This window comes from Vulpes vulpes, chromosome 2, assembly GCF_048418805.1.
Source record: "Vulpes vulpes isolate BD-2025 chromosome 2, VulVul3, whole genome shotgun sequence".
NCBI lineage: Eukaryota > Metazoa > Chordata > Mammalia > Carnivora > Canidae > Vulpes > Vulpes vulpes.
The window spans coordinates 135,018,947-135,043,961 of record NC_132781.1 but is presented as its reverse complement, the minus strand read 5'-3'; the positions used below and the strand labels follow the sequence as shown (position 1 = coordinate 135,043,961).

Here is a 25,015-nt window from a genome sequence, read left to right as displayed (position 1 = left end):
AGGCTGGGAGCCCGAAGCTAGAGAGCCTCTTGGTGCCCAGCGGCTGTCAACATGCCACAAAATGAATATATTGAGTTACACTGGAAGTGCTATGGCTATCGTTTGGATTACCATGAGAAAAAGAGAAAGAAAGAAGGTCGAGGGGCTCATGAAGGTTCAAAAAAAGCAAAAAAGATGATTGGTCTGAAAGCTAAGCTCTACCATAAACAGCGCCATGCTGAAAAAATACAAATGAAAAAGACTATCAAGATGCATGAAAAGAGAAACACCAAACAAAAGAATGATGAAAAGACTCCACAGGGAGCAATACCTGCATATCTACTGGACAGGGAGGGGCAGTCCCAAGCTAAAGTACTTTACAATATGATTAAACAAAAGCGAAAAGAGAAAGTGGGAAAGTGGGAAGTTCCTTTACCCAAAGTTCGTGCTCAGGGAGAAACAGAAGTATTAAAAGTCATTCGAATAGGAAAGAGAAAAAAGCATGGAAGAGGATGGTCACTAAAGTCTGCTTTGTTGGAGACGGCTTTACTAGAAAACCACCTAAATACCAAAGATTCATTAGGCCAATGGGCTTACGTTTTACGTTTCAAAAAGGCCCATGTAACACATCCTGAATTGAAAGCCACCTTTTGCCTGCCAATACTCGGTGTAAAAAAGAATCCCTCATCTCCACTATATACAACTTTGGGTGTTATTGCCAAACGTACTGTCATTGAAGTGAACGTGAGTGAGTTGGGCCTTGTGACACAAGGAGGCAAAGTTATTTGGGGAAAATATGCCCAGGTTACCAACAATCCTGAAAATTATAGATGCATAAATGCAGTCCTGCTGGTTTAACAGCAGTTTCAGACAAGTAATCCCTTATAATTACTGAAGACTACACACCCATCAGGAAGACCACCATTGTTGTGGTGGATCTGGATGCTACCAAACAGCCTTACGTATCTACAGTCATCAAAACATTTATTCTACTGTAAAAAAGTTGAAATAGACATTTATTAAAATAAGTGGTCTTTAAAAAAATTTTTTTTATTGTGATGAGAACTTTTAAATCTATTCTTTGCAAATTTCAGATATGCAATACAGTATTAACTATAGTCACCATGCTGTACGTTATATCCCCATGAATTCTTTATTTTATGACTGTAAGTTTGTACCTTTTGACCCTCTTTACTCATTTTGCCCACTCTCCACCCCCTCCCTCCCTCTGGTAACCACCAATCTGTTGCTTTGTATCTATAAGCTTGTTTTCTTGTTGCTTTTGGGTTACACATGTAGGTCACATCATATGACCTATGACTTTTTCTCTTTTTCACTTAACGTAATGCCCTCAAGGTCTATCCTTGTTGTCACAAAGGGCAAATTCCATTTATTTTTATAGATGAATAATATTCCATTGTATTTATATACCACCTTTATCCATTCATCCTTTGATGGACACTTACATTGATTGCATATCTGGGCTATTGTCAATACTGCAGTGAACATGAGGTTGCATATATCTTTGACTTAGTGATTTCATTAGTTTGCTCCTTGTTGCTTTTACCAAGAATTCTATTTTTCAATTCTGTAAAACATCTTTTATTTGAAAGTGAGGTTGAGGGCAGCCCGGTGGCTCAGCGGTTTAGCACCAGGGGATGCTCAGCCCAGGGGATGATCCTGGAGTGCTGGGATCAAATCCTACATCAGGCTCCCTGCATGGAGACTGATTATCCCTCTGCCTCTCTCTGTCTGTCTCTCATGAATAAATAAATAAATATTAAAAAAAAAAAAACTAGAGAAGACAAAAATGGAAGACAGAGAACAAAGGCAATGAATAGAATATAGTAACAAATATGGTAGATATTAATCCAGATAATAATTATTTAATAATTATTTTAAATGTGAATGGACTAAATACACCAATCAAGGCAAGACTGTCAAAGTGGTTAAAAAAAAAAAAAAGACTCAGACTATGTGTTTTCTGCAAGGAACCTATCTGAAATATAAAGACTCCGATCAAAAGTAAAGGGACAGAGAGAGATATATCATGTTAACATTAATCAAAAGATACCTGGAGTTAGCTATCTTAATTTTACACAAAGCAGACTTCAGAGCAAGGAAAATGCCCAGGGATTACAAGGAATATCACGTATTGATAAAGCTGCCAAGTCTCCAAAAAGACACAATAATCTTTAATATGTTTGCACTTAACTTTGTCACAGTACATAAGGCAAAAACTGATAGAAATGCAAGAAGAAATAGATGAATTCACAGTTACTGTTGGAGACTTCAACATTCTTTTATCAATAATTGAGAGATCCAGCAGGTAGAAAACCAGCAAGGATATAGTTTAACTGAACAGCATCATCAATCAACTGGATCTATGACATTTATAGAATTCTAATCCTGCAAGAGCAAAACACACATTCTTTTCATGTTCAGGTGAAACATTTACTAAAACCATGTTCTGGGTTACCAATAAAATTTTTAAATTAGACTACAAATTATGCTTTCAAACTACAATGAAATTAAACTAAGTCAATAATAAGAAAATACATGGAAAAATCCCAAAATATTTAGAGATTAAACAACATGTAAACACATGCATTGAAGATATCTCAAGAGAAACGCTTAAATATTTTGTACTAATTGAAAATATAACTCCTCAAAATTTGTGATGCAACAAAAGCAGAGTTTAAAGAAATTTATAGCATTAAATATATTAGAAAAGATGAAAGATCTAAAATCAATAATCTGAAGAGTTCACCTTAGGAAACTAGAAAAGGAACAGCAAATTAAGTCCAAATTAGGTGTGCCTGGCTGGCTCACTTGTGTAAAGAATGGGATTCTTGATCTTGAGGTGGTGAGTTGCAGCTCCGTGTTGGGTATACAGATAACTTAATAAGTAAATAAATCCAAAGAAGAAGAAAAATGATAAAAATCAGAATAGAAGTAAAGGGAAATGAGAACAAGAAATCAATACAGAAAAATCAATGAAACCAAAAGCTGGCTATTTGAAAATATCAATAAAACTGATAAATCTCTAGCCAAGCTAACCAAGAAAGGAGGAGAGATGAGTATCAGAAATGAAAAGAGGGACACCTGGGTGGCTTAGAGTTTGAGTGTCTGCCTTTGGCTCAGGTCGTGACTCTGGGGTCCTGAGATGGAATCCCACATCAGGCTCCCCAAAGGGAGTTTGCTTCTCCTTCTGCCTATGTGTGCTTCTCTCTGTGTCTCTCATGAATAAGTAAAATCTTAAAAAAAAAAAAAAAGCGCCATCAGTACCCATCCCAGGAATATTAATAAGGTAAATAGGGCAGCCCGGCTGGCTCAGTGGTTTAGCACTGCCTTTGGCCCAGGGTGTGATCCTGGAGACCCAGGATTGATTCCCACATTGGGTTCCCTTCATGGAGCCTGCTTCTGCCTGTGTCTGTGCCTCTCTCTCTCTCTCTCTGTCTTTAATGAATAAATAAATAAAATCTTAAAAAAAAAAAGATAAGTAAAGGTATATTATGAACAACCTCTTACCCACAAATTTTATAACTTAGATGAAATGGACCAATTCTGTGAAAATGTAATCTACCAAAATTCACACAAGGAGAACTAGCTAAACTGCATAAGGTTATATTTGTTAAGGAAATGGAATCAATAATAAACTTTCAAAATAGAATGTATAAGACCTGGATGGTTTCATTGGTGAATTCTACCAAACATACAAAAAGGAAATGATGTTAGTTCTGTATAATCCGTCTCAGAAAATTGAAGCAGAGAGAATAGTTCCTAACTCATTCTGTGAGGCCAGCATTACTGTAACACCAAAACCAGACAGAGACATTACAAGAAAGGAAAGCTACAGACAGATACGTGTCATGAACATAGGTGAAAAGTGAAACAAATTCAACATTGTAGAACAAAGATCTATCCACCACTGCCAAGTAGCATTTTTTTCGAGGTATGCAAGACTGCTTCAACATTCAGATGTCATGAATTAATGTAATTCATTCATCAATTACATTAATTACATTACATGATTACATCACATAATTGTGATTACTATCATTCATTAATTACATTACACAATCACATTACATTAATTAATTACATTAATTCATGACATCATTAGACTAAAGTGGAAAAACCATATGATCATACCAATAGATTACAAAAAAAGCCATTTTCCAACTCCCATTCATGATAAAAACTAAGCAAGCTAGGAATAGAAACTGATTCTAAAGTTTATACAGAAAGGCAAATGATCAGCTTATCTACCAAAATATTGAAGAACAAAGTTGGGATGACTGATACCAACTTTAAAATTTATTGTAAAGCTCCAGTAACCAAGACACTATGATGCTGGTGAAAGAGCAGACAAGTCAATGTAACAGAATGAAGAGCTCAGGAATAAGACTGGCATGGATAGGGTCAGCTGGTCTTTGTTTGACAAAGGAATAAAGATAATCTGGTAAAGCTGAGTCTTTTTCAACAAATCGTGCGAGAACATGGACATGCCAAAAAAAAAAAAGAACATAGACCCTGACATACCTTTAACAAAAATTAAATGTAAAATGCACAGCTATAAAACTTCTAGAACATAAAAGATAATCTAGTCTGAACTTGGGTTTTGTGATGCTTTTTTTATTTTTAGAGAGAGTGTGTGGCTGTGGGGAGAGGCAGAGAGAGAAGGAGGGGGAAACATAAGCAGACTCTGCTGAGTGAGGAGCCTAACACATGGCTGTATCTCACCACCCTGAGATTTGGACCCAAGCTGAAACTAAGAGTGAAACTCTTACCCAACTGTACCACCCAGGTGCCCCTTGTGATGACTTTTAAGATACAATACCAAAATTGTAATCCATGAAAGAAAAAACTAATAAATTGATTTTTATTAAAACTCAAAATTTCTGCTTTGTTAAAGACACTGTTAGAATGAAAAGATAAGCCAGAGACTGAGAGAAAATATTTGCAACATACATAATCTGTTAAAGATAACAGAAAATATACAAACAACTCTTAAAACTCAACAATAGACAAGGGATACCTCAATTAAAAAGAGTACAAAAGGTCAAAACAGTTACCTCACAATAGAAGATCTAGAGATAGCAAATCAGATGAAAAGATCTCCACATATGTCATGAGGAAAATGTAAATTAGACAGCAATAAGATACCACTACAAATTTACTAGAATGGCCCAAATCTGAAACACTGACAACCCCAAATGCTGGTGAAGATGTGGAACAAGAGGAACTCTCATTCAGTGCTGGTGGAAATGCAAAATTATACAGCCACTTTGGAAAACAGTTTGGCATTTCTTACGAATTTACTACCGACCAATTATGCAATATTTACCCCAATGAGTTGTCTACACAAAAACTTGCACAGAAATGTTATAGCAAAGCACTTTTTCATAATGCCAAAAATTAGAAGCAATCCAGATGTTCTTCAAAAAGCAAATGTATAAACAAAATGCAGTACATTCATATGACAGAATATTACTCAGCCACGTTGTGAGTTGCCTCAACATACCTAGTTTCCGTGTGACCAGTTCCAGAAAGTGTTCAATATCAAACAATGAGTAACCCTGTAGTTTTGCAGTCAGCAAGAGCGTGCAGGGAACCAATCATGTCCTAAGGACTGCCCCTTCTAATACAGATAAGAGACCAAACATATTTATCATGACAATCAGAATCTCCTTAAAAAGCAAAATTTAACTGTAGTATATAGGAGACATACATAAAATAATTCAGAAAGGCTAAGCACTGGGGCATTTGGGTGGCTCTGTCAATTAAGCGTCTGCCTTTGGCTCAGGTCATGATCTCATAGTCCTAAGATTGAGCATTGGGCTCCTTGCTTCTCTCCCTCTACCCCTCTCCCTGCTTGTGCTCTCTCTGTCTTAAATAAATAGATAAATAAAATCTTAAAAAAAAAAAAAAGGGCTAAGCATAAAGGGATCAAAAATGTCTATATAGCATATAGGAGTTTTTGGTCCATTTTGAAATTGAGTTGTCTGTCATCTTACTGCATTTTGAGAGTTTTTGTGTATTCTGGAAATAAATCCTTTATCAGATCTATGATTTACAAGTCCTAGGCAGGCTCTTGGATAGGGAAAACAGCAATGGTAGGCTGGTGAAATTTGAGTAGGGTCTACAATTTAGTTAATAGTATTGTACCATTGATAGTTTACTGGGCTCAATAATTTTAATATAGTTATATAAGTTGTTAACATTAGGGAAGCCAGGTGAGAGATATATGGGAACTCTGTACTACTCCTGAAAATTTAACATTAAAAAGCTAAAAAAAATAATAAAACTTAAAAGTGATAAGAGTTCCTACATTAGCATACTCTTTCTCTTAACATGTGGCATTTGAGAACATTTAAAAGAGAAAACAAGGAAAAATATGTAGAAAGACTTAACAATAAACATTAGTGGATCAGAAATTAGACGAAAAGGAGTTGTGAGTGGAAATGATGCCATAGTTGTATTTTCCTCTGGGTTTAGAAGCACTTAGTATGAGAATTTGGTTCTTTCCTTGGAAATGAATATTAAAATTTCTCTATATGAGAAGGAGGACTAGAATCAAGGTCTCTGAAGCTGAGGGCTTGTGAGTCTCTTCACAGCCAAAATTTTGTGAAAAGAGATCTAAAACAAAATCACTGAGGCTTATAACAAGCTATGAACCCAGCAAGGTGAAAGAGGCAAAGATAGAGCTTTTAGACCAGGAAGTAAATGGGGATATGTTAAATACCCATTGTTGCTTGGATGACTGTAGTAGCTAGTCTCCAAGATCAGTGATCCTCCTCTGCTGGTATTCACCTCCACATGTGTCTGTTAGTGACAAATAGAATATGACAAAGAGACAGTATACCTCTTTTATTTTAAAGATTTATTTATAACTTGTGAGAGAGATAGTATGCGAGCAGGAGGGGCAAAGGGAGAAAGACTCCCAAGCAGATTTCATGCTGAGCACAGAGCCCGATTCTGGCTCAATCTCATGAGATCTCTGAGATTATGACCTGAAACCAAGAGTCAGACACTTACCGACTGTGCCATCCAGGCATTCCTGCATCTTCTATCTTGAATTCATTTGGATTGCTAAACTCTGGAAGAAGCTTGACTCCATGATAAGAGAATGCTCGGTTTGTGTTGAGGCTCACAGGAGCAGAAACGAAGGTCTCCTGCCAACAAAGCACCACTCTGTTAGCTGTGTAAGTGAACCACTTTCAGCCTTCAGTTATCTGAACTAACCCTTGGCCATAACCTTGACTGCCACTTCATGAGAGATCCTGAGGGAGAATTATTCAGCTAAATTGTTTCTGAATTTCTGAAACACTGAAATGGTGAGAAAATAAATGTTTATTGTTTTAAGCCATTAACTTTTGGATTATTTTATTATATAGCAATAATTTTATCACGCAATGTTTAAACACCATAATAACTGGTTGTGGACTTGGGGCTGGGAGAGGCCAAGGCAATTTTGAAACACCAGGTAAAAAGGGTCAAATGGAAGGGGAGGAAATGAATAAAAATGGCAAACCATAAACATACGAGATTTCCTGGTAAAATGACCATGAAAAGCAAATGTTAAACCAGTGAAGGAATTTAACACAAAGATAGCCAAGACAGCATATTTTGTTTTTTGCTGCTGTTCTTCCTACTTTCTAAGGGAACTAAATTTTATTTGAGTAATCCACCCTTGTCTACACAGCCATGTATTTAGCTAAACTGAACATGGTTGTCTTAATCCCCTTCTTAGTGATTTATTTGGGAATACATTTGGTGCAATATTGACTTAATATATATGTCTTCTGAGAAACTTTTGGGATAGATTTCTTTTTTCTGATTAAAAAAATATACAGGAGGAGATGACTTCTTCTCTTCTGGTAGATGTTACTGGGTCTGCATGGAACATCTGGAACTGCTTAGCCATTTTGTAACCATAAGGAGAGCTGCCATGGACAAATCTGGCATATTTAGTATGGCAGAGTCACAAAAGAGAAAGAACAAATTCTGATAATGTTATTGAGCCAGTGAATTAGTTGACCCTAGAGGTGCTTTGCTAGGGAACATGATATATAAGATAATAAATTCTCCTCCTAGTTTAAGTAAATTGAGACAGATTTTTTTATGTTACTTGAAACTGAAGGTTTCTTAGCTGGTAGCAACATCCAACAAATGGAACATTCACTCTCAATAAAATTAATTTTATGGATTACCTGATGAAGACTTTTAAATGTATATTTTGAGGTTATTTGAAGAAATTATTTCATCTAAAAAGGGCTAGAAATTGTAACACAAAAATAGGAACAAATGAAAACATTTGCTTATGAGAAGGAATTAATTACAAGTCCCATATCTGATTAAATATGAAAATTTAAGTACATTTCTACAAAGGAGATAAACTGAATCAAGTCAGAGATTGATTTAATAAATCAATAAAGAGAATTTGAACAATTCATCCAGAAAGATAAAAAAGATCAAAATTATGAAGAACAAATAAGAGGTATAGAAGACAAATTGAGGAATTCCACCAACATAGAAATTCTTAAAGAATTTGTGGAGAATGTTAAGTAATATTTGAATTGATAATGGGTGATAATTTTTCAGTATGTAGAACAATATAAATGCTCAGAAAAACATGTTCATGGAATACTGTGCAAGATAAATAGAGGTAAAACCACACACCATGAAATCGTTTAGTGAAACAGCAAGATACTAAGGAGAAATAGTTTTCAAAGATAGTAAAAGGAAAAGACAGGTTATGAAGATAGGAATAACAATCTTTATTTTATTTATTTAATTATTTAATTTTTTTAAAACAATCTTATTTTTGATTAACAATAGATATTGTTGCTGAGGGGGGAAAAAGCCATCAGCCTAGACTTCCATAACCAGCTAAACTTATTCAAGAATGAAGACAAAACAAGTTTTCTGACATAAAAACTAAAAGCCTTTTTTACTGTATACTGTCCCTAAAAGAACTGTTAGTGGACATACTTCAACAAGAAGAGAAGCTAACTTTGGAGAAGGATGGGAGATAAAAGAAGCACACAAATTTTAACATTAATTATGAAAGGAAGACATATAGGAAGAAAATGTTTCTAGAGAAGATGTTAAAAGGATATCTACTTTGGAACATCTGGCTATTCAAATAAAAATATATAACCTGTGTTTAAAAGAAAAATCCCTACAAGGTTTCCAAGTTTGTATGTTCTTGGTAAGAAAAAATAACAATTTTCCCACACCATTACTGTATACTATATGCACCTAAGTTGTGATGTACCTTTAGGCATCAGAAGTTTGGAATAATCTTCTGGTAGGAAGTTAATTTATGGGAAATTCTCAAGGGTTTTTTGAAGACAGAGTTGGATTTCCCTCTTAACTTTTGTAAGTAAGCTCAGTTGGCTTATTAGGGTATAAAGTTCGTTTTGACTGGAGCATGATATGTATTCTTATTATCTAATGGCAACAAGGCAAAGGATTGTTTTTGCTTCAGGACAGTTGTATGTAATAAAGAAAATTTACAAAGAGCCCTAAACATAAAAGAGAAAAAAAGTTAAAATGGGCTATATTAGAATTAGGAATTTCTGTCTACAAAAAGCATACATTCCTTTAAAGAGTTAGAAGGCATAGAATGGGGGTAAGAGCTCAAATCTGAAATATATAGAGTAATCCCCAAATCAATAGATGACATTTATCCCAGCTAAAAATTATATTGGTAAAAAGACTTAAGAGTCACTTCACAATAGAGAGTAAATATTTTTAGACTATTTTAACAATAAAGGAGAGAGAATCTTGGTCCATTCGGGCTGTTCTAACAAAAATACCACAAACTGGGTACTTATAAACAACAGAATTTTTTTAGTCACAGTTCTGGAGGCTGGAAATTTGATATCTGGGTACCAGCATGGTCAGGTGAGGGTATTTTTTGTGGTTCACAGCCAGTGTCTTTTCACTATGTCCTGACAAGGTGAAAAGGCTGAGCGATCTCTATAAGGTCTCTTTTATAAGAACACTAATTCCATATATGAGGGTTCTATCCTCCTGACCTAACCATCTCCCAAATGTTCTACCTCCTAATACCATGATATTGGGCATTAGGATTTCAACATAAGAATTTTGAGAGGGACACAAACATTCAGATCATAGCAGAGAGGAATTCTGGTTTCTAAGATGAAATAGACACACTTCTCAATATTTCTCCCACCAAAACTGCACATTATGTGTAGAACTTTGCACATTAAATGTAGAGCACATGTTAAGAAAACTGAAAAGTGGACTGAAAAAGCCATACTGGCCAGAGACTTGGTGAATTGAAGTTCATTTACTACACAGAAAAGACAGACAAACGTTGAATTCTGTTTATGTTACATGAAGTTCATACTGCCTGTTAGACTCACCCAAGTAGACATTTAGATATGAGTCATTGGCATATAGGGGCTCCTGGGTGGCTCAGTTGGCATCTGATTGTTGATTTTGGCTGAGGTCATGACCTCAGAGTCCTGAGATTAAGCCCTGAGTTGGGCTCTGCACTCAGCAGGGAGTCTGCTTCTCTTCCTCTAACCATCCTTCCGTCATGCTCTCTCTGTCTAAAATAAATAAATAGATCTTTAAAAAAAGTTATTGGCAAATAAATGGTCTTTAAAGTAATTGGAAAATATACATTAATCAAAGGAAAAATCAGTTGATAAAGAATAGAATGGGCATCAGGGCTGACTGAATCCTGGGCATTTTAACATTTGTAACTGAGCAGAGAAGGAGGAAGGATCATTGGGGTAGTAGGAAAACTAGAAGAGTACAGTGTCACAGAAACTGTGGGAAGAAAAGACATTTCCAAAAGTGAGTGGTGAATTAGATTGAATGTTGCCGGGAGTTCAAGGAAGAACCACAAAATTGACCACCAGACCGGCAACATGGATGTCAGAAAAATCCTTATTTAAACTTCACTAGGGGTTCTCTCTCAGTTGGAACACACAGCGCTGACAATATAGATCCATAAATTATGTAACTTACTGCATTTTCCCTTATCACACTTTAATCTTGTTTTCCAATTTGTGAATTTATTGAGAAAAGGAACCCCCTATTTTTATACTTCTTAGCTCTTTGCTTAATGCTAAAGAGTAGACAATTGTTATTAGCATATTGGGATTTTTGCTTTATCTTAGCGATACGCTTTGACTTCCTCTTTTCCACCTTTTTGACTGTTAGATATTCTTTGTATAGAATGGTTTTAACCCTTGATTATACTCATCCTTTTCAATATGTTTTTTTCTTTCTGCTATTAATCTCATAATCTAATAAAAAATTAAAGAAGAAAAGTAAAGAAGTAAAGGAATAAGTAGTTAAAACTGTTTTGCCACTGTGAAGTTTCTGAAATTGCCAGATTTATTGTAATAACAAATAACCGTAATCTTTCTTGCAGTACATGGGTGGCTTAGTCAGTTAAGCATCTCCTTCTCCTCAGATCATGATCTCAGAGTCCTGGGATCAAGCTCCATGTCAGGCTCAGAGTCTGCTTCTCCCTCTCCCTCTGCCCACCCCCCTCCACTGTTTGTGTTCTCTCTCAAATAAATAAATAAAATCTTTTAAAAAAGAAGTAATCTTTATTTCTTTTTATAAAACTGTAACTTATTCCCTTAATACAGATTAAAATAATAGATATTCATGTACAGTGTATATCTTGAATTAGCAGATAGTAAGATTTTATAATTACAGTTGTTTTGTTTTTCAAAAATTTATGGATTTAGTTGATACTACTTTGTACTCCTCCTTAATCTTGTTCTTTTCTTTCACCCCAGGTAACCAGGATCTTCAAGAAACTGTAGGTTCTTCCTGTGAATGCTCTTGTAAGTTTGAGATAATATTATTTGCTGTGTTATTAAGTTTATATAAATTGTAGCATATTATGTACATCCTATCTCAGTTTGAACAACATACTCTATTGCAGTATTTCAGCTTAATGTTACATAATTTATTCACATTGACATTTGTACATTTGTAGACTTAGTCCAATTTAGTAATTACAAGGAAGCATGAAATCAGAATTCATCTCATTTTTTTCTGAAAATACAAGCAGTCTAATTTTAAGAACTGTTTTTTTTTAATCTCTTGGTTTTTAACTAAAAAAATTCTATATCGATGTACGGATGAATGGATAAAGAAGTGGCATATATATATATATGAATATATATGAATATTAGTCATAAAAAAGAATGAAATCTTGCCACTTGCAATGACATGGACAGAGCTATAATATATTATGCTAAATGAAATAAATCAGTCATTGAAAGACAAATACCATATTGATCTCACTCATGTGCAATTTAAAAAAGAAAACAGATGAACATGGGGGAAAGGGGAAAAGAAAAACGAGAGGGAAACAAGCTATAAGAGACTCTTAACTATAGAGAACAAATTGAGGGTTGATGGAGGGCAGTGAATGTGGGATGGGCTAGATGGGTGAATGGTATAAAGTAGGGCTCTTATTATGAACATTGGGTGTTGTATATAAGTGAAGAATCACTGAATTCTACTCCAGAAAGCAATATTGCACTGTGTGTTAACTGCCTAAAATTTAATTTAAAAATAAAAATAAAATAATTAAATCTAATTTACATGTTAACACATTAAAAATGACAAATTAGAGGTCAATTCTTACCTCTAGAAGTTCCTCAGTTCTTATTCTTGGACTTTCACACTCTTATGCCTTTGCCTCTTTTTTTTTCAGTCTCTGAAATACATACATACATGTGTGCATACATATGTCCAAATTCCTTCCTCTCCCAATTTTCTGTTTATTCCATCTTTGATTTCCTGAAAGGGCTCTGTGTACTTTGATTTATTAAGGCTTCTAAAAACTGCTAGCAATGCTTTTTCTTAGGTATAAGTAGGGGATTTGCTATCAATTCTATTCTGCCTATGATCTTCACTTCTTAGAGAAAGAAAGGAAAGCTGGAGAGGAAAGTTTTTAAATAGTAAAGATTGGTCATTATAAAACTTTTAAAGAATTCTACTGCAACTTAAATTCAGTCAGGGATTAATTTAAATTTGTTTCAAGGGCAGCCCAGGTGGCTCAGCGGTTTAGCGCTGCCTTCAGCCCAGGGCCTGATCCTGGAGGCCCGGGATCGAGTCCCACTTCAGGCTCCCTGCATGGAGCTTGCTTCTCCCTCCGCCTGTGTCTCTGCCTCTCTCTTTCTCTCTCTCTCATGAATAAATAAATAGAATCTTTTAAAAATTAATAAAATAAAAAAAATTGTTTCAAATAATTCAATTAGGAATTATGCATGGGTATTCACTAAAACATTTCCATACTAACGGAAGTGCTATCTATAGTAAGATTACAAGATATTAATATGGCATTTATGTTGCAAGATAAAGGAGAAATAAGGGAGAAATGATAGGTTAGTTACATAGACAAGTTCACTTTATGAAAATTTGTTAGACTGAACATTTTTCATCAATTTATATATGTATGTATTTTTCCATATGAATATTCTACTGCAATAAGAATTGTCAAAAAGAGAGACATATATATGGACCCTGAATCCAATAAAAAAGAGTTTTTCAGGCCTTTATTTGCATTTGAGGACATCTATTTGCCGAAATTAAGGAATTATTAATGTTTTAAGAGTAATAGCAGTATAGTAGTGGTTATTTTTTTCCTTATAGTTTACAAATACAGGCAAATATTTAATGGATGCAATGAAATGTTATCTGGGGTTAGTTTCAAGATAATCCAGTGAGGTGGAGCAAATAATGGGAAAAAATTGGTCACGTACTGACACTTGTTAAAACTGGATTATATATAATTTGGGGGTTCATTATAACTATTTCTCTACTTATGTATCTGTTTGAATTTTCTGTAATGCAGTTAAATGTGCACACACATGCATACACATAAAAAGCTACATTCACACTTCATTTCTCATGCTAATAATGTTTCTCCCTTACTCATACCATTTTTTTCTACACTCAGTCATTTGGAGGAGAAAAGGACATCTGTTGGAAATTTTCATTACTCTTTTTAGACGCAGGATGGCACTGTTTGAATAAGTAATTAGCCACAGTCCACTTCTCATTGAATAAGCTCCTTTCCTCTACAATGTGGATACTTCTTAGGGCAATTTGTCTTAGTTGAGAGTAAAAACTTTTGAGATAACTTGTAGAGATGATACTACTCACACCTTAACTTTAGTTTCCTGTGCTGGCTGTATCTATCTTATACCAGTTTTTTTTTTTTTTTTTTTTAATTAATGCACAACTATTTAAAGGGTGGTTTCACACAAAAACAGCTTTGCTCTGTGCCCACTCTTTTTACTAATTTTTTTGTGTTTGCAATTATTGCTAGGAGATTGGTCATCCATGTATTTTAATGCAAATCTATCTATCATCTATCTATCTATCTATCTATCTATCTATCTATCATCTATCTCTCAGTCATCTAATCATCTATCTCTCTCCATACGAGTCCTTCTTCCTTAAAACTGTCAATGCCAACCCCAGGACGTATTTCTGACATTTTAAATGGCGTTGAGCCAAATACTACTGATTAAGGTCAAGATGAGGACTATGGACAAAAGCTTTCCCCTTCAACCGTCAGAAAAAGAATGGAAATAACTGTATTTTTGGACGTTCTCAGTCTGATTCATGCCTTCTTTTAGCCAACTATTCATGTATTCACCAGAAGAATTACACCTACTACCTCCGGTGTAGGAAGGGGGAAAAAAAAAGTCAAATGAGCAATAATGTTAGCAGAAGCTTGAAACTTAAGAGCCGGTATTCAAGAAAGGTCCTCCTCCCCACCCCCTTCCCTCCGGTCCAATTCCCCTTTCTGGTTCTGGCCATCGGAAATTGACTTGGCGTTAACTACCGACTGGAATTTCTAGGCGTCAATACCACCGCCCCCTGCACCCCCAGCCCAGCCTCGGAAACTCTTAAACCTCTCCCTTCCCTACACTCAACCATAGAGACAGATAAATGATGCAGCAGATTACACCGTTGAAAGGCAACATTTGTCCTGGGCTATTTTCACTTTTTTTTTTTTTTTTTCCTGTTTCCGATTTGTGTGCCAGACTTTGTTTGCTTGCTTAAGACATGGAAAACATATTTGGGCATTTCCCCCAGACTTTAAATGCCAGTGGCTTTCTCCCAGCAAATGAAAGCGAAAGTGCTACGTTGTAGTGGTGTTTTATCCTTCAAAGTATGGACTGGCAGCTGGAGTGTCTGGAGGTGTGGGGGGTGGGGGTGGGGGGGGTGGGATCGGGAAGCCTGAAGAACCAGTTTTGAGGTTTTTGTTTATCTTGAGATAACAGCAGGGTTCCTGTTGTGTTTTTTTTCCCTCCTTTTTTTTGGGGGGGGGGATGCCTGACTTTGGATTTATTTTCATTTGGACAGTCATTGAGGTTTCATTCAATGTACTGACTTAAAAAAAAAATACACTCCACTTGCAGCTTTCCCCGGTTGCACTTTAACACACCATCCAGTCTCACCCTCATCTGGAAATAATGCAAGCTTCTCTCTTCCCCCGCTCCCGCCTCCCCCACCTTTTTTTTTTTTTTCCCTCCTTTTAAAGCCCCACATAACCTGAAGTCGGTAATCAGATGGAAACTGTGCTGGTCTTAGTTTACTTTTAGTCTACTCTCCCTGTTGGTGGCAATTTTCGTTGTTGAGGTACAGTGAAAAAAAAAAAAACAGGCTGTTTTATGCACATGTAGCTACTGAGTCTTGCAACCCGCCACCGACCTCAGTTTGCTCTGAGTTTCCCCAAAGACACTTCATGTGCCACTTTTAATATTTCTGTTGTGTGGACTTCAAAAACAAAAACCCTTAGGACACCGGGACATCTTAACAGTGACACGAATTCATCTCAAGTCATTCATCCTCTCCCTCCCCCTTCCTTTTTTTTACCTTTTTCTTTTTTCCCCCCAAGAAACAACTTATCACAAACCAAGGCTAGAATTTCTAAAAAGAAGAGGAGGAGGAGGAGGAGGAGGAGGAGGAGGAGGAGGAGGAGGGAGAAGAAGAAAAAAGAGGCGGAGTGGGGTAGGGGATGGAGTTGAGAAGGGCCAGAGTTTCTCTCATTCACAGGGTGGAAAAGTTGACATTGTCTAAGCCCTTCTGAATGGCTGGGAGTCGGTTACCCTGATTGTACCTCTCCCTCCCCTCCCCCTCCACGTGACGACCCAGGACACATGCGCACCCGACGCAGCCCGGCACATCTGCACACTGACGTCAGTGTGCTCTGCCTCCGAGGAAAAGCTGCCAAAATTTTCTCCTGCTGCAATTCAAGTTGGCTGGGGGCCGGTAGTGAGATCTAGGGCTACTTCAACAAAACTTTGCTGCCCTTCCTGCTCCTCTTGTCTTCTTTTCTCTTGATACCTTTTGATGCTCTTCACATGTTATTTGCATAGCAAAGGCACTAAGCTGTCCAGGAAGAGAGGGCACCACTTCCACCCCCAATAAGCCTTCTTTTTCTCCCCCCCCCCACCTTCCCTTCCTTCCTTTCTTTTTTTCCTTTCCTTTTTTTTTTTTTTTTTTTTTTGGAGGGGGGTGTTGAGAGAGAGAGAAAGAGAGAGAGAAAGGGTGTTTGCAAAGGCAGCATCTCAGGATGATAGCCTGGATGTGTTGATGGCATCTCTTTTATTGCCAAATCGGAAAGTCCGTTCTCTAAAGCCCGGTTTAGCCAGACTATAGGGTTTTATTCTGGCTGCAGAATAAGTAACTGACTGCTGTGGCTTTGCAAAAGGGGGCAGAAAAAAAAAAGAGAGAGAGAGAGAGAGAGGAGAGAGAGTACGTGAGTCGTCCAGTGCAATCTCTATTGTTTGAAACTTACTTTTTATCAGAATTTGAAGATGAAAACGGTAAGGAAGACTTAACAATATTCAATGAAACCGTTTTTTTTTTTTAATTAAAACTTGTGCTTTGCTTGTCTTCCGAATAACGCGTAGAAAACTTTTTCTGTGTGTGTGTGTATGTGTGTGCGTGCGTGTGTGTGTGTGTGTGTGTGTGTTTTTAATGGCAATGAGTGAGCTTGACTGAACTCATTTTACAGATAGAAATCTTTTTAACTCCAGACTAGTCGGGGGTTGGAGAAATCTGGGTCTTGCAAGTATTTTATGATGCAAAAAATACATGTTTATATGATACGAATAGACATGTTTTGTGAAATATGACTTGATTATGATTATTGTGGTCTTTTAACTAATCACCAAATAGTAATTGAGAAAGCAATAACGATGTGTATTTTAAACTGATTTCTAGTTTTCTTAAAGAAAAACCTGCATTTTATAGTTTCATGTCAGTGTCTTAAGTAGTCAGACAAGTGCATATTTTATGCCTGGGCTCAGAGGGCAGAATTAATGTGCTAGCTCTAGCCCCGATGCTCTAGGATATGTTAAGCTTTTAATAGGCTAATCAAAGAGATGGAAGCGTGTGTTTTTGATTTACTTTTGGCCACTTGGGACGACGTGCTAGACTCATAACCCTCCGGAGCCTTGAATATCTGGGTATGTCTGTATATATGGTATATGGGATCAAAGTTCAGGGACCGAGGGGGGGGCAGTTGGAGTGCTGGAGGGGGTTTTGGAAAGCTGCCTTCTGATAATGTGTACTACAATTCCTGTCTTTGGTAATTTCTTTCCTTGTTGTACTAGAGGCAAAGAGAGTGAAAAAGCGCACTGAGAGGGAACAAGAGAGTGAGTTTCTTACTCTTGTTTTTATTTGAGCTGCCGGTGCAACGCGTTTGGGCCAAATGCCAACTGTCTGGGTCACACGCGTTTTATCCAAATAGATTTAGCGCTGCTGTCTGGAAATGGGCTGCTGAATGTTAACTTTAGGATCAACTCAACCAGGGCAGCTCAGACTGTTACCCTCTGTCTGGGTGAAGTAGGATTGGTGGGGGGGTTAGGGAGGGTGCAGAATGGAGGAGGAAAGGGGAAACTGAACCATTGCTTGGAACTTTTAAAAAAGACACTGAAGTGTGATTTTTAACATATTCTTTTATATTCAAATTTCTTAGACTAATTTTCTTTTCTTTCTTTCCTTTTTTAACTACTGTTGATTAGCCCAAAATATAGGAATGACAGTTTTTTAAATTAACGACAGGGAACGAAATGTAACATAAACTGGTGTAGTTGAAAGAAATTGGGAAAATTAATTTTGGAAATAATTGTTTTCCTGTGTTTCACCAAAGTAGTAACTATAGTTCTGGTTTATATTAATTTCGTGCTTAAATGTGATCATTGGTGTTTTTGATTTTTGTAGAATAGCATATAGAGGCAAATAACTTGATTTCAAATAAATCAAATTCATTCATCTGCCACAAATGGCAGCAAATGAAATCTATCTTGTGTTACTAATATTTTTGTGATGCTCAAGGGGAAAAACCTCTAACCTCAAGACCTGAAATATTTTAATACTTTTCATGTCTAGGCCAATATGTGTAAGATTAATTTCTACTCTTGTCTACTCTTACCACTTCCTCTTCATTTCCTTAGCAACCACTAGTAGCTACTAGTGGTTTAGGATGGACCTCTATGCCAAATCCTACCCTGTGTGTGACTTTTATGAGAAAATAAAGAGAGTTAACATATTTAAGAAAGTTAATAGCACCTTCTTGAGGGAAGAAGAAATGGCAGAAGAGGTGGAAAATTCTCTTGGTTCTACCCAAAGACAGTTAAGATTATCAACATTTTGTAATGGCTTCAGAAGAAAAAAAGGTGCTTCTGCTTCTCAGGAAAGAAGTTATAATACCAAAAAAAAAAAAAAAAAAGAAGAAGTTATATATTATATTATAGTTGCCATCTGGAAAAAAACGGTTTGGGACTATATGCAATTTGGGGCTTGATTTTTGTAGAATGGTGTTTTTTACATTTTTTGCTTTTGGCTTATTTGCTCTTCTTGATAGGTAAGTTTTGAGTGTGTTTAAATACACCTTTGGAAACTGATCTCACAAAGTTTATAAATGATCTGGAAACCTTTGTACTTATAGCTTAATCGTGTGTCCTTGGCACATAGTAGGTGATGCTAAATGTTAGTTGAGAGAGTAAATGGCAAATGAAGTTTGAAGTTAATTTTCACATATAAAAGTTAAATGTGAAGAGAGCATAGTATTGTTGCTTCCTCTGTGAAGACCACATCAGCCTTAAAATAACCAACCTGAGTTAAGATGAATGAAAAAAGTTGAGTAGGATATTATACATGTTCTTTAGCTCTCTAATAAGAGTTCATGAGAGGAAATTATTACTTTGGCTACAACCAGATCGCTTGAGTAGGAAGTAAAGATGATAAAGGAAAAAGAAAAGTAAGTACCCTTCAACTAGGGAGACTACTGAGGCAGTAACTGTGGAACTAGTTGTCTGATCTTGTTTCCACTTGACTAGGGTAGCTTTGATCCAAGGAAGCAGGTAAATGATCCCTTAACTTTACTGGCCGGTACACGTATATTAGGAAAAAAGCATATGTGAAATCAAAGTAAAATGGAAGTTTTCAAATTTAAAATATTTGTTAGTCCAGTTATCATGACCTAAATTCTTTATTATTTGCTCTAAAAGACAATACAATGTTACTGATTGATTCCTATCATTGTATTTAACTATTACACATTTGCGGGGGAAGGAGGAACACGGAACTATTTTTGAAGGAGGGCCTTTGAAAAGTGATGAGTAAGATAAGGAGGAGAAGGGGCCAATATTTCTTTAGTCATTAAAGTGAAGTGTGCTGACACTTTACATCATCTGTAATCTAATTTAATCTCTCGACAAGTCTTTGTAAGGTAGATACTATTATTCTGGTTTTATTGATGAAGAAACACCTCCAGAGAGGTTAAGTAACTTGGAGTCAAGCCAGAACTCAAAGCCTTTGTCCTTTCCACAACATAATAATACTTCGCCTATGCAATGTTAAGAGTTAATACATTATGATTTATGGACAATTATGTAATGTTTTAATGTTAGTTTGAATTATGGAAACTACATTTGAAAAAGTCAGTGTTCATGCACATTTGTTTATAGTATCCAGATTAACCTCTCCAGCAGGTGTCTGAAAGTAGATTAACCATTGTAAATAGCAAAAAACTACTTTTATTGTATAGGTTAACTAAGAGAGGTTGATATATTAGTTGTTGTTGGTTTTAGTTGAGCTGAGCCAACTCATTTGCTTACTATTTAAGTTCCTTCTCTGGCACCAGAGGATTGAGAAAAAAGTAGGGAGTGAGGAAGGGTGTGAGAAAAGAGAAACTCAAATTTATTGAGTGCCCATGTGCCAGATACTGTAGCGAATGGTGGAAACAAGACTGTAGCTTTGGTTTAACTTTAAAGCTCCTGCTCTTTCTATTATGCACCAATGCACTTTTTACTACAAGTCCTTAAATCAAATGTTAGTCTACTTCTAGCCAAGTAGTTACATATTACTTTTTCTCTCAATGCTACTGGCTTACTTAACTTGGGCGTTTACTGGACAGTGGTAATAATTGTAAGAGTGGAGGTTACAAAACTGAAGAGCAGGAAATTTCTTAAGGGGAAAATACTTGTTCCCTAAACCCAGACACCTTTAAGTTTGTCATTAGTTTCAGAGCCCAGGAAAATAGGGAAAAAGGATGAAGGTTTCATGCAAATCTATCACCACTAATAGAAAATGAACTCAAATGTGTTCATTATCTGTTCTTCTTTAGAGGAGGATTAAGGTTTATGAAGGACCATTTAATGTCAGACATTATATTGCAAAACAGTCAAGTGTCTGAAGAGTGAATCTTGTTTATGAAGTGACAGTTTCACCTTAATATCTCATGGGAGGATGGGGAAGACTGTGTAAGTGTGGAGACTAAGTAGGCTAGGAATCAAGATAACTGGATTATTTTCACTGTTATTGACTAATGGTGTGACTTCATCTCTTTATAGATTTTTGCCTGAGTAAGCAACTTCTTCCTAAATCATTGCAGAAATAGTTTTGAGATGAAACAATTACTCCATATAAAGTTGCTTAAACTATGCACGTTAATTATTTTTTTAATTTTATTTTTAAAAAATATTTTACTTATTTATTCCTGAGAAACACAGAGAGAGGCAAAGACAAAGGCAGAGGGAGAAACAGGCTCCCTAAAGGGAGCCCTATGTGGGACTCGATTCCGGACCCGGGGATACTACTTGAGTCAAAGGCAGATGCTCAACCACTGACCCACCCAGGCACCCCACATTAATTATTTTATACCCTTTATTATGGATGTATTTTTTGACAGTGGTTATATGGGACTGCTATTAAATATTTAAGTTAGAGTGCCTTAAATTGGAAGTATGATATGGTAGAAAGAATTTAGACTTTAGACCCAGATAGCCCTCTGGACTCTTGGCTCGGCTATTTTCCAGCTGTCTGGCCACGAGATTCAATTTCCTTATCTATAAATTGGGAGCTGTATTGTTATCAATTCTTGCAAAAAAAAAATCATCATGGATGTAGTGGCTTAAAACAACTCACATTTATTACATCAAAGTTGCGTGATTCAGGAAACTGGGCATGGCTTGGCTTTGTCCTGTGCTTCAGGATCTTTCATGAGGCTGCAGCCAAGATGCTGGCAAGGACTCAGGTCACCAAAGAATGTTCAACTGGAGAGGGATTTGCTTCCTTCATGTATTAGTGGGCAGGGTCCGGTTTCTCACAGGCCATTAAGGGCCTTAGTTCCTTGCTAGTGGTTGTCTGGAGGCTGCTCTCAGTTGCTTGCCATGTGAGCCCTTCCGTATGACAGCTTGCTTCATCAAAGCTAACAAGGGAGAGAGTCTACTAGTAAGATAAAAGCCAGAATCTTTTATAATCAAATCATCCAGGTAACATTTTTTTTTTTTTTTTGGTAACATTTCTCCAGTTACTCAAGGGAAGGGAATTACACAAAGGTGTGGCTATTAGGAGCAGGCTCATTGGGGCCATGTTAGAGGCGGTCTTGTAGAGGGGCAATGATATCTACTTTGTTATGAATACTGAAAGAAGTAACATATATTTAAAGTTCTCTTCATTTTTGGTCTCACCATAAACTACCTTTGTAGATATGACCCGTGAGTCTTCTCCATAGGACTCAAACTTACTATTATTACTAAAATGATTTTTTTAGAAAAGATTTTATTTATTTATTCACGAGAGACACAGAGAGAGAGAGATTGAGAGAGAGAGAGGCACAGACACAGGCAGAGGGAGAAGCAGGCTCCATGCAGGGAGCCTGACGTGGGACTGGATCCCTGGTCTCCAGGACCACACCCTGGGCTGAAGGCAGTGCTAAACCACTGACCACTGAGCCACCCATGGTGCCCAAAGATTTTATTTATTTATTTATTTATTTATTTATTTATTTATTGAGAGTGCAGGAGTGAGAGGGAGAAGCAAACTCCCCACTGAACAAAGAGCCTGATGCAGGGCTTGCACCAGGGACCCTGAGATCACAATCTGAGCCAAAGGCAGACAATTAACCAGTTAATTAGCACCCCTTTAAATGACTTTCCTTTTTTTTTTTCTTGCCATTTAGACTTTGTAGTATCTATTTATTTAATTTGCTAAGATTACCCCCATTAATTTGACTTGTGAAATTGTATTCATCTTCCAGGGCCTATCTCAACTGCCAATTTTTAAATTAGCTTTTCTTGACTTATTCTTCTCTGACTCAGAAGTCCTTTCCCTCATCTGATCTCCTCAATGCCTTTTCGTAACGTTATTATGTCAAATGTCAGTCTGCCTTGAATTTTTTTCTTTGTTTCTTAGATCGTGAACTCCCAAAGGGCAAGGATTGTGTTAATATTTTCTGTATCCTCATATTGTTATAACACCATTTTAAGAACATAGTAAGGCATATTTGTTGATTAATGAATTAGTTTTTGGAAGGAAGGAGGGTTTTTTTTTTTTAAGATTTTGTTTATCTATTTATGAAAGACACAGAGAAGCAGACACATAGGCAGAGGGAGAAGCAGACTCCCTGTGGGGAGCGCAGTGTGGGACTCGATCCCAGAACCCCAGAATCATAATCTGAGCCAAAGGCAGACGCTCAACCACTGAGCCACCCAGGTGCCCTGGATGGAAGGAGTTTTAAATGATGGTGGTTGTTTTATATGTTGCACTAACCAATATTTCTAGCATCATAAGGAATGAAGTATTCCACATATATTAATTTTCCAATTAACTATAAATATCCTTTTATATACCTAAAATGATTTGCTTTTAGTCGCTAATTATTTACTCATTTACTCATTTTTTTGACCAACAAATATGTAAATCTTTATCATATAGTCCCATACATTAGGAATGTGGAATGAAAATCTTTCTAGTGCTTATCGTGTATTTCTCTGTATTAGTAGTAAGTTATCTTATTAAAAGTGACTTAATCTTTTATTCCTGACTCAGGCAGTATTTTGAATATCAGATATTGAGCTGTAACACAGTCACATACACAGTAGACATTGTCCGAAACTACTTAAGGACCATTTGCCTCTACCCCAAACTGTGTTACTTTGGGGTTCTACAACTAATTTTTAGTTTTTCTTTCCTTTTTTTCACTTTTGTCCTGTTAGTGATGTAGCTATTAAAGCTTAGTACCTTTGCTATTTTCTTCTTCTAAAGTGTACCGTTGGCTGGGAAACCGGGTAGTCACATGTGCTAGCATTCTGTATGAAATGTAAATTCATGAACTATGTGTGAGGTTGTGACTCGAGAGGAAATCACATGAGATAGGACAGGAAATCTGTCGTGATACCTGAAATGAATTTTAAAAATGCTTTTCTTTTCAGAAAAATGAATTTCTTTTCTATTCAGTTACATTCGGGATCCCTGGGTGGCGAAGCGGTTTGGCGCCTGCCTTTGGCCCAGGGCACGATCCTGGAGACCCAGGATCGAATCCCACGTCGGGCTCCCGGTGCATGGAGCCTGCTTCTCCCTCTGCCTGTGTCTCTGCCTCTCTCTCTCTCACTGTGTGCCTATCATAAATAAATAAAAATTAAAAAAAAATATTCAGTTACATTCTAGATAGTTGAAGTTGTCTCATATGTGTTGCTTTTTAAGTCATGTAAGACTCAGAGATAAAATCAAGGGGTTACAGTAAATATGGTTCAAATTTTTACAAGTTTTGTTTGTGCTGGTGTCTGAGTGTTCACAGCTGCTAAATGTCACTGTATATTTGTAGATCTACTCTAAGAAAAAATGATAAGTGCCTCATAAAGAAACAAATTAATCGTGAATATGACTGTTCTAAAAAGCTTGTTAAGGAATGGGATCATATGCTGTTTATCCCTTACATAAAATGAATTTTGATTGTGAAGTCCCCCTACCTTTTATTTTATTGAAAGGAGGTTAGTCACCATACCCATACATTATTTTCTTCAAAGTTAAAAAAAATTTTTTTTTATGATTCCACTTCATATTGCTACTTTGATTATTAAATAGCACTGGCATTATCCTACTTACCATTTATGTTTCTAATTATTTAGTCTTGTGAATGTTTATTTAGATTATAAATAAAAACAACAGTCTAATTTATATTAAATCACTTTGTAGTCTTTGTCTTTTGGCAAACATTCAGCAATACAATTCTGTACCTACAAGATATTTTCATTTAACATAAATTTTTTTGTTTTGTTTTTCTAGGTTAAAAAATGGCCATACTTTAGTAACTAACCAGCCAAATGTTTTGCTAATGAAAATTTTACCATCATTCTTTATTTCCTTTTGGATTGAGAAAATGAATCCAGATATAGAAGAAAGTACGAGATGTTGGACAAAAGTACCTGTTAAACAGTGGAACATCTAATAATTAATTTGCAAGAAATTTTAAAGACATAAAATTGTTATGCTTCGATTTTGGTATGGTATTGACTCTCTAGCACATAGGTAGCCCTCCAAAAAAATCATCCAGTTTTCTAAATTATGGAAATTTTGTGGAAGACGTTGACCTGGATTTTGAGCCTCATCATGGCTTCATCGGAATTTCATAGTGACCACAGGCTTTCATACAGTTCTCAAGGTAGGAGTCCTGCTTTTGAAAGTGACAAAAAATATTGCTATTAATTTGACA

At 36.3% G+C, this 25,015-nt stretch overlaps 2 protein-coding genes and 1 pseudogene across 2 annotated transcripts in view; all 3 read left to right on the top strand.

Annotated features, from left to right (window-relative positions):
* CENPK (centromere protein K) overlaps positions 1–24,718 on the top strand; it is a 68,546-nt gene extending 43,828 nt beyond the window's left edge. The window contains exons 11-12 of the mRNA XM_072750064.1: positions 11,778–11,825; positions 24,589–24,718. Of these exons, the coding sequence (XP_072606165.1) occupies positions 11,778–11,804 (27 nt within the window). The 3' untranslated portion in view covers positions 11,805–11,825; positions 24,589–24,718. The remainder of the gene's footprint in view (positions 1–11,777; positions 11,826–24,588) is intronic.
* LOC112935669 (ribosome biogenesis protein NSA2 homolog pseudogene) lies at positions 52–880 on the top strand (annotated as a pseudogene).
* ADAMTS6 (ADAM metallopeptidase with thrombospondin type 1 motif 6) overlaps positions 11,778–25,015 on the top strand; it is a 289,076-nt gene continuing 275,838 nt past the window's right edge. The window contains exons 1-2 of the mRNA XM_026019499.2: positions 11,778–11,825; positions 24,589–24,964. Coding sequence (XP_025875284.1) covers positions 24,868–24,964 — 97 coding nt within the window. The 5' untranslated portion in view covers positions 11,778–11,825; positions 24,589–24,867. The remainder of the gene's footprint in view (positions 11,826–24,588; positions 24,965–25,015) is intronic.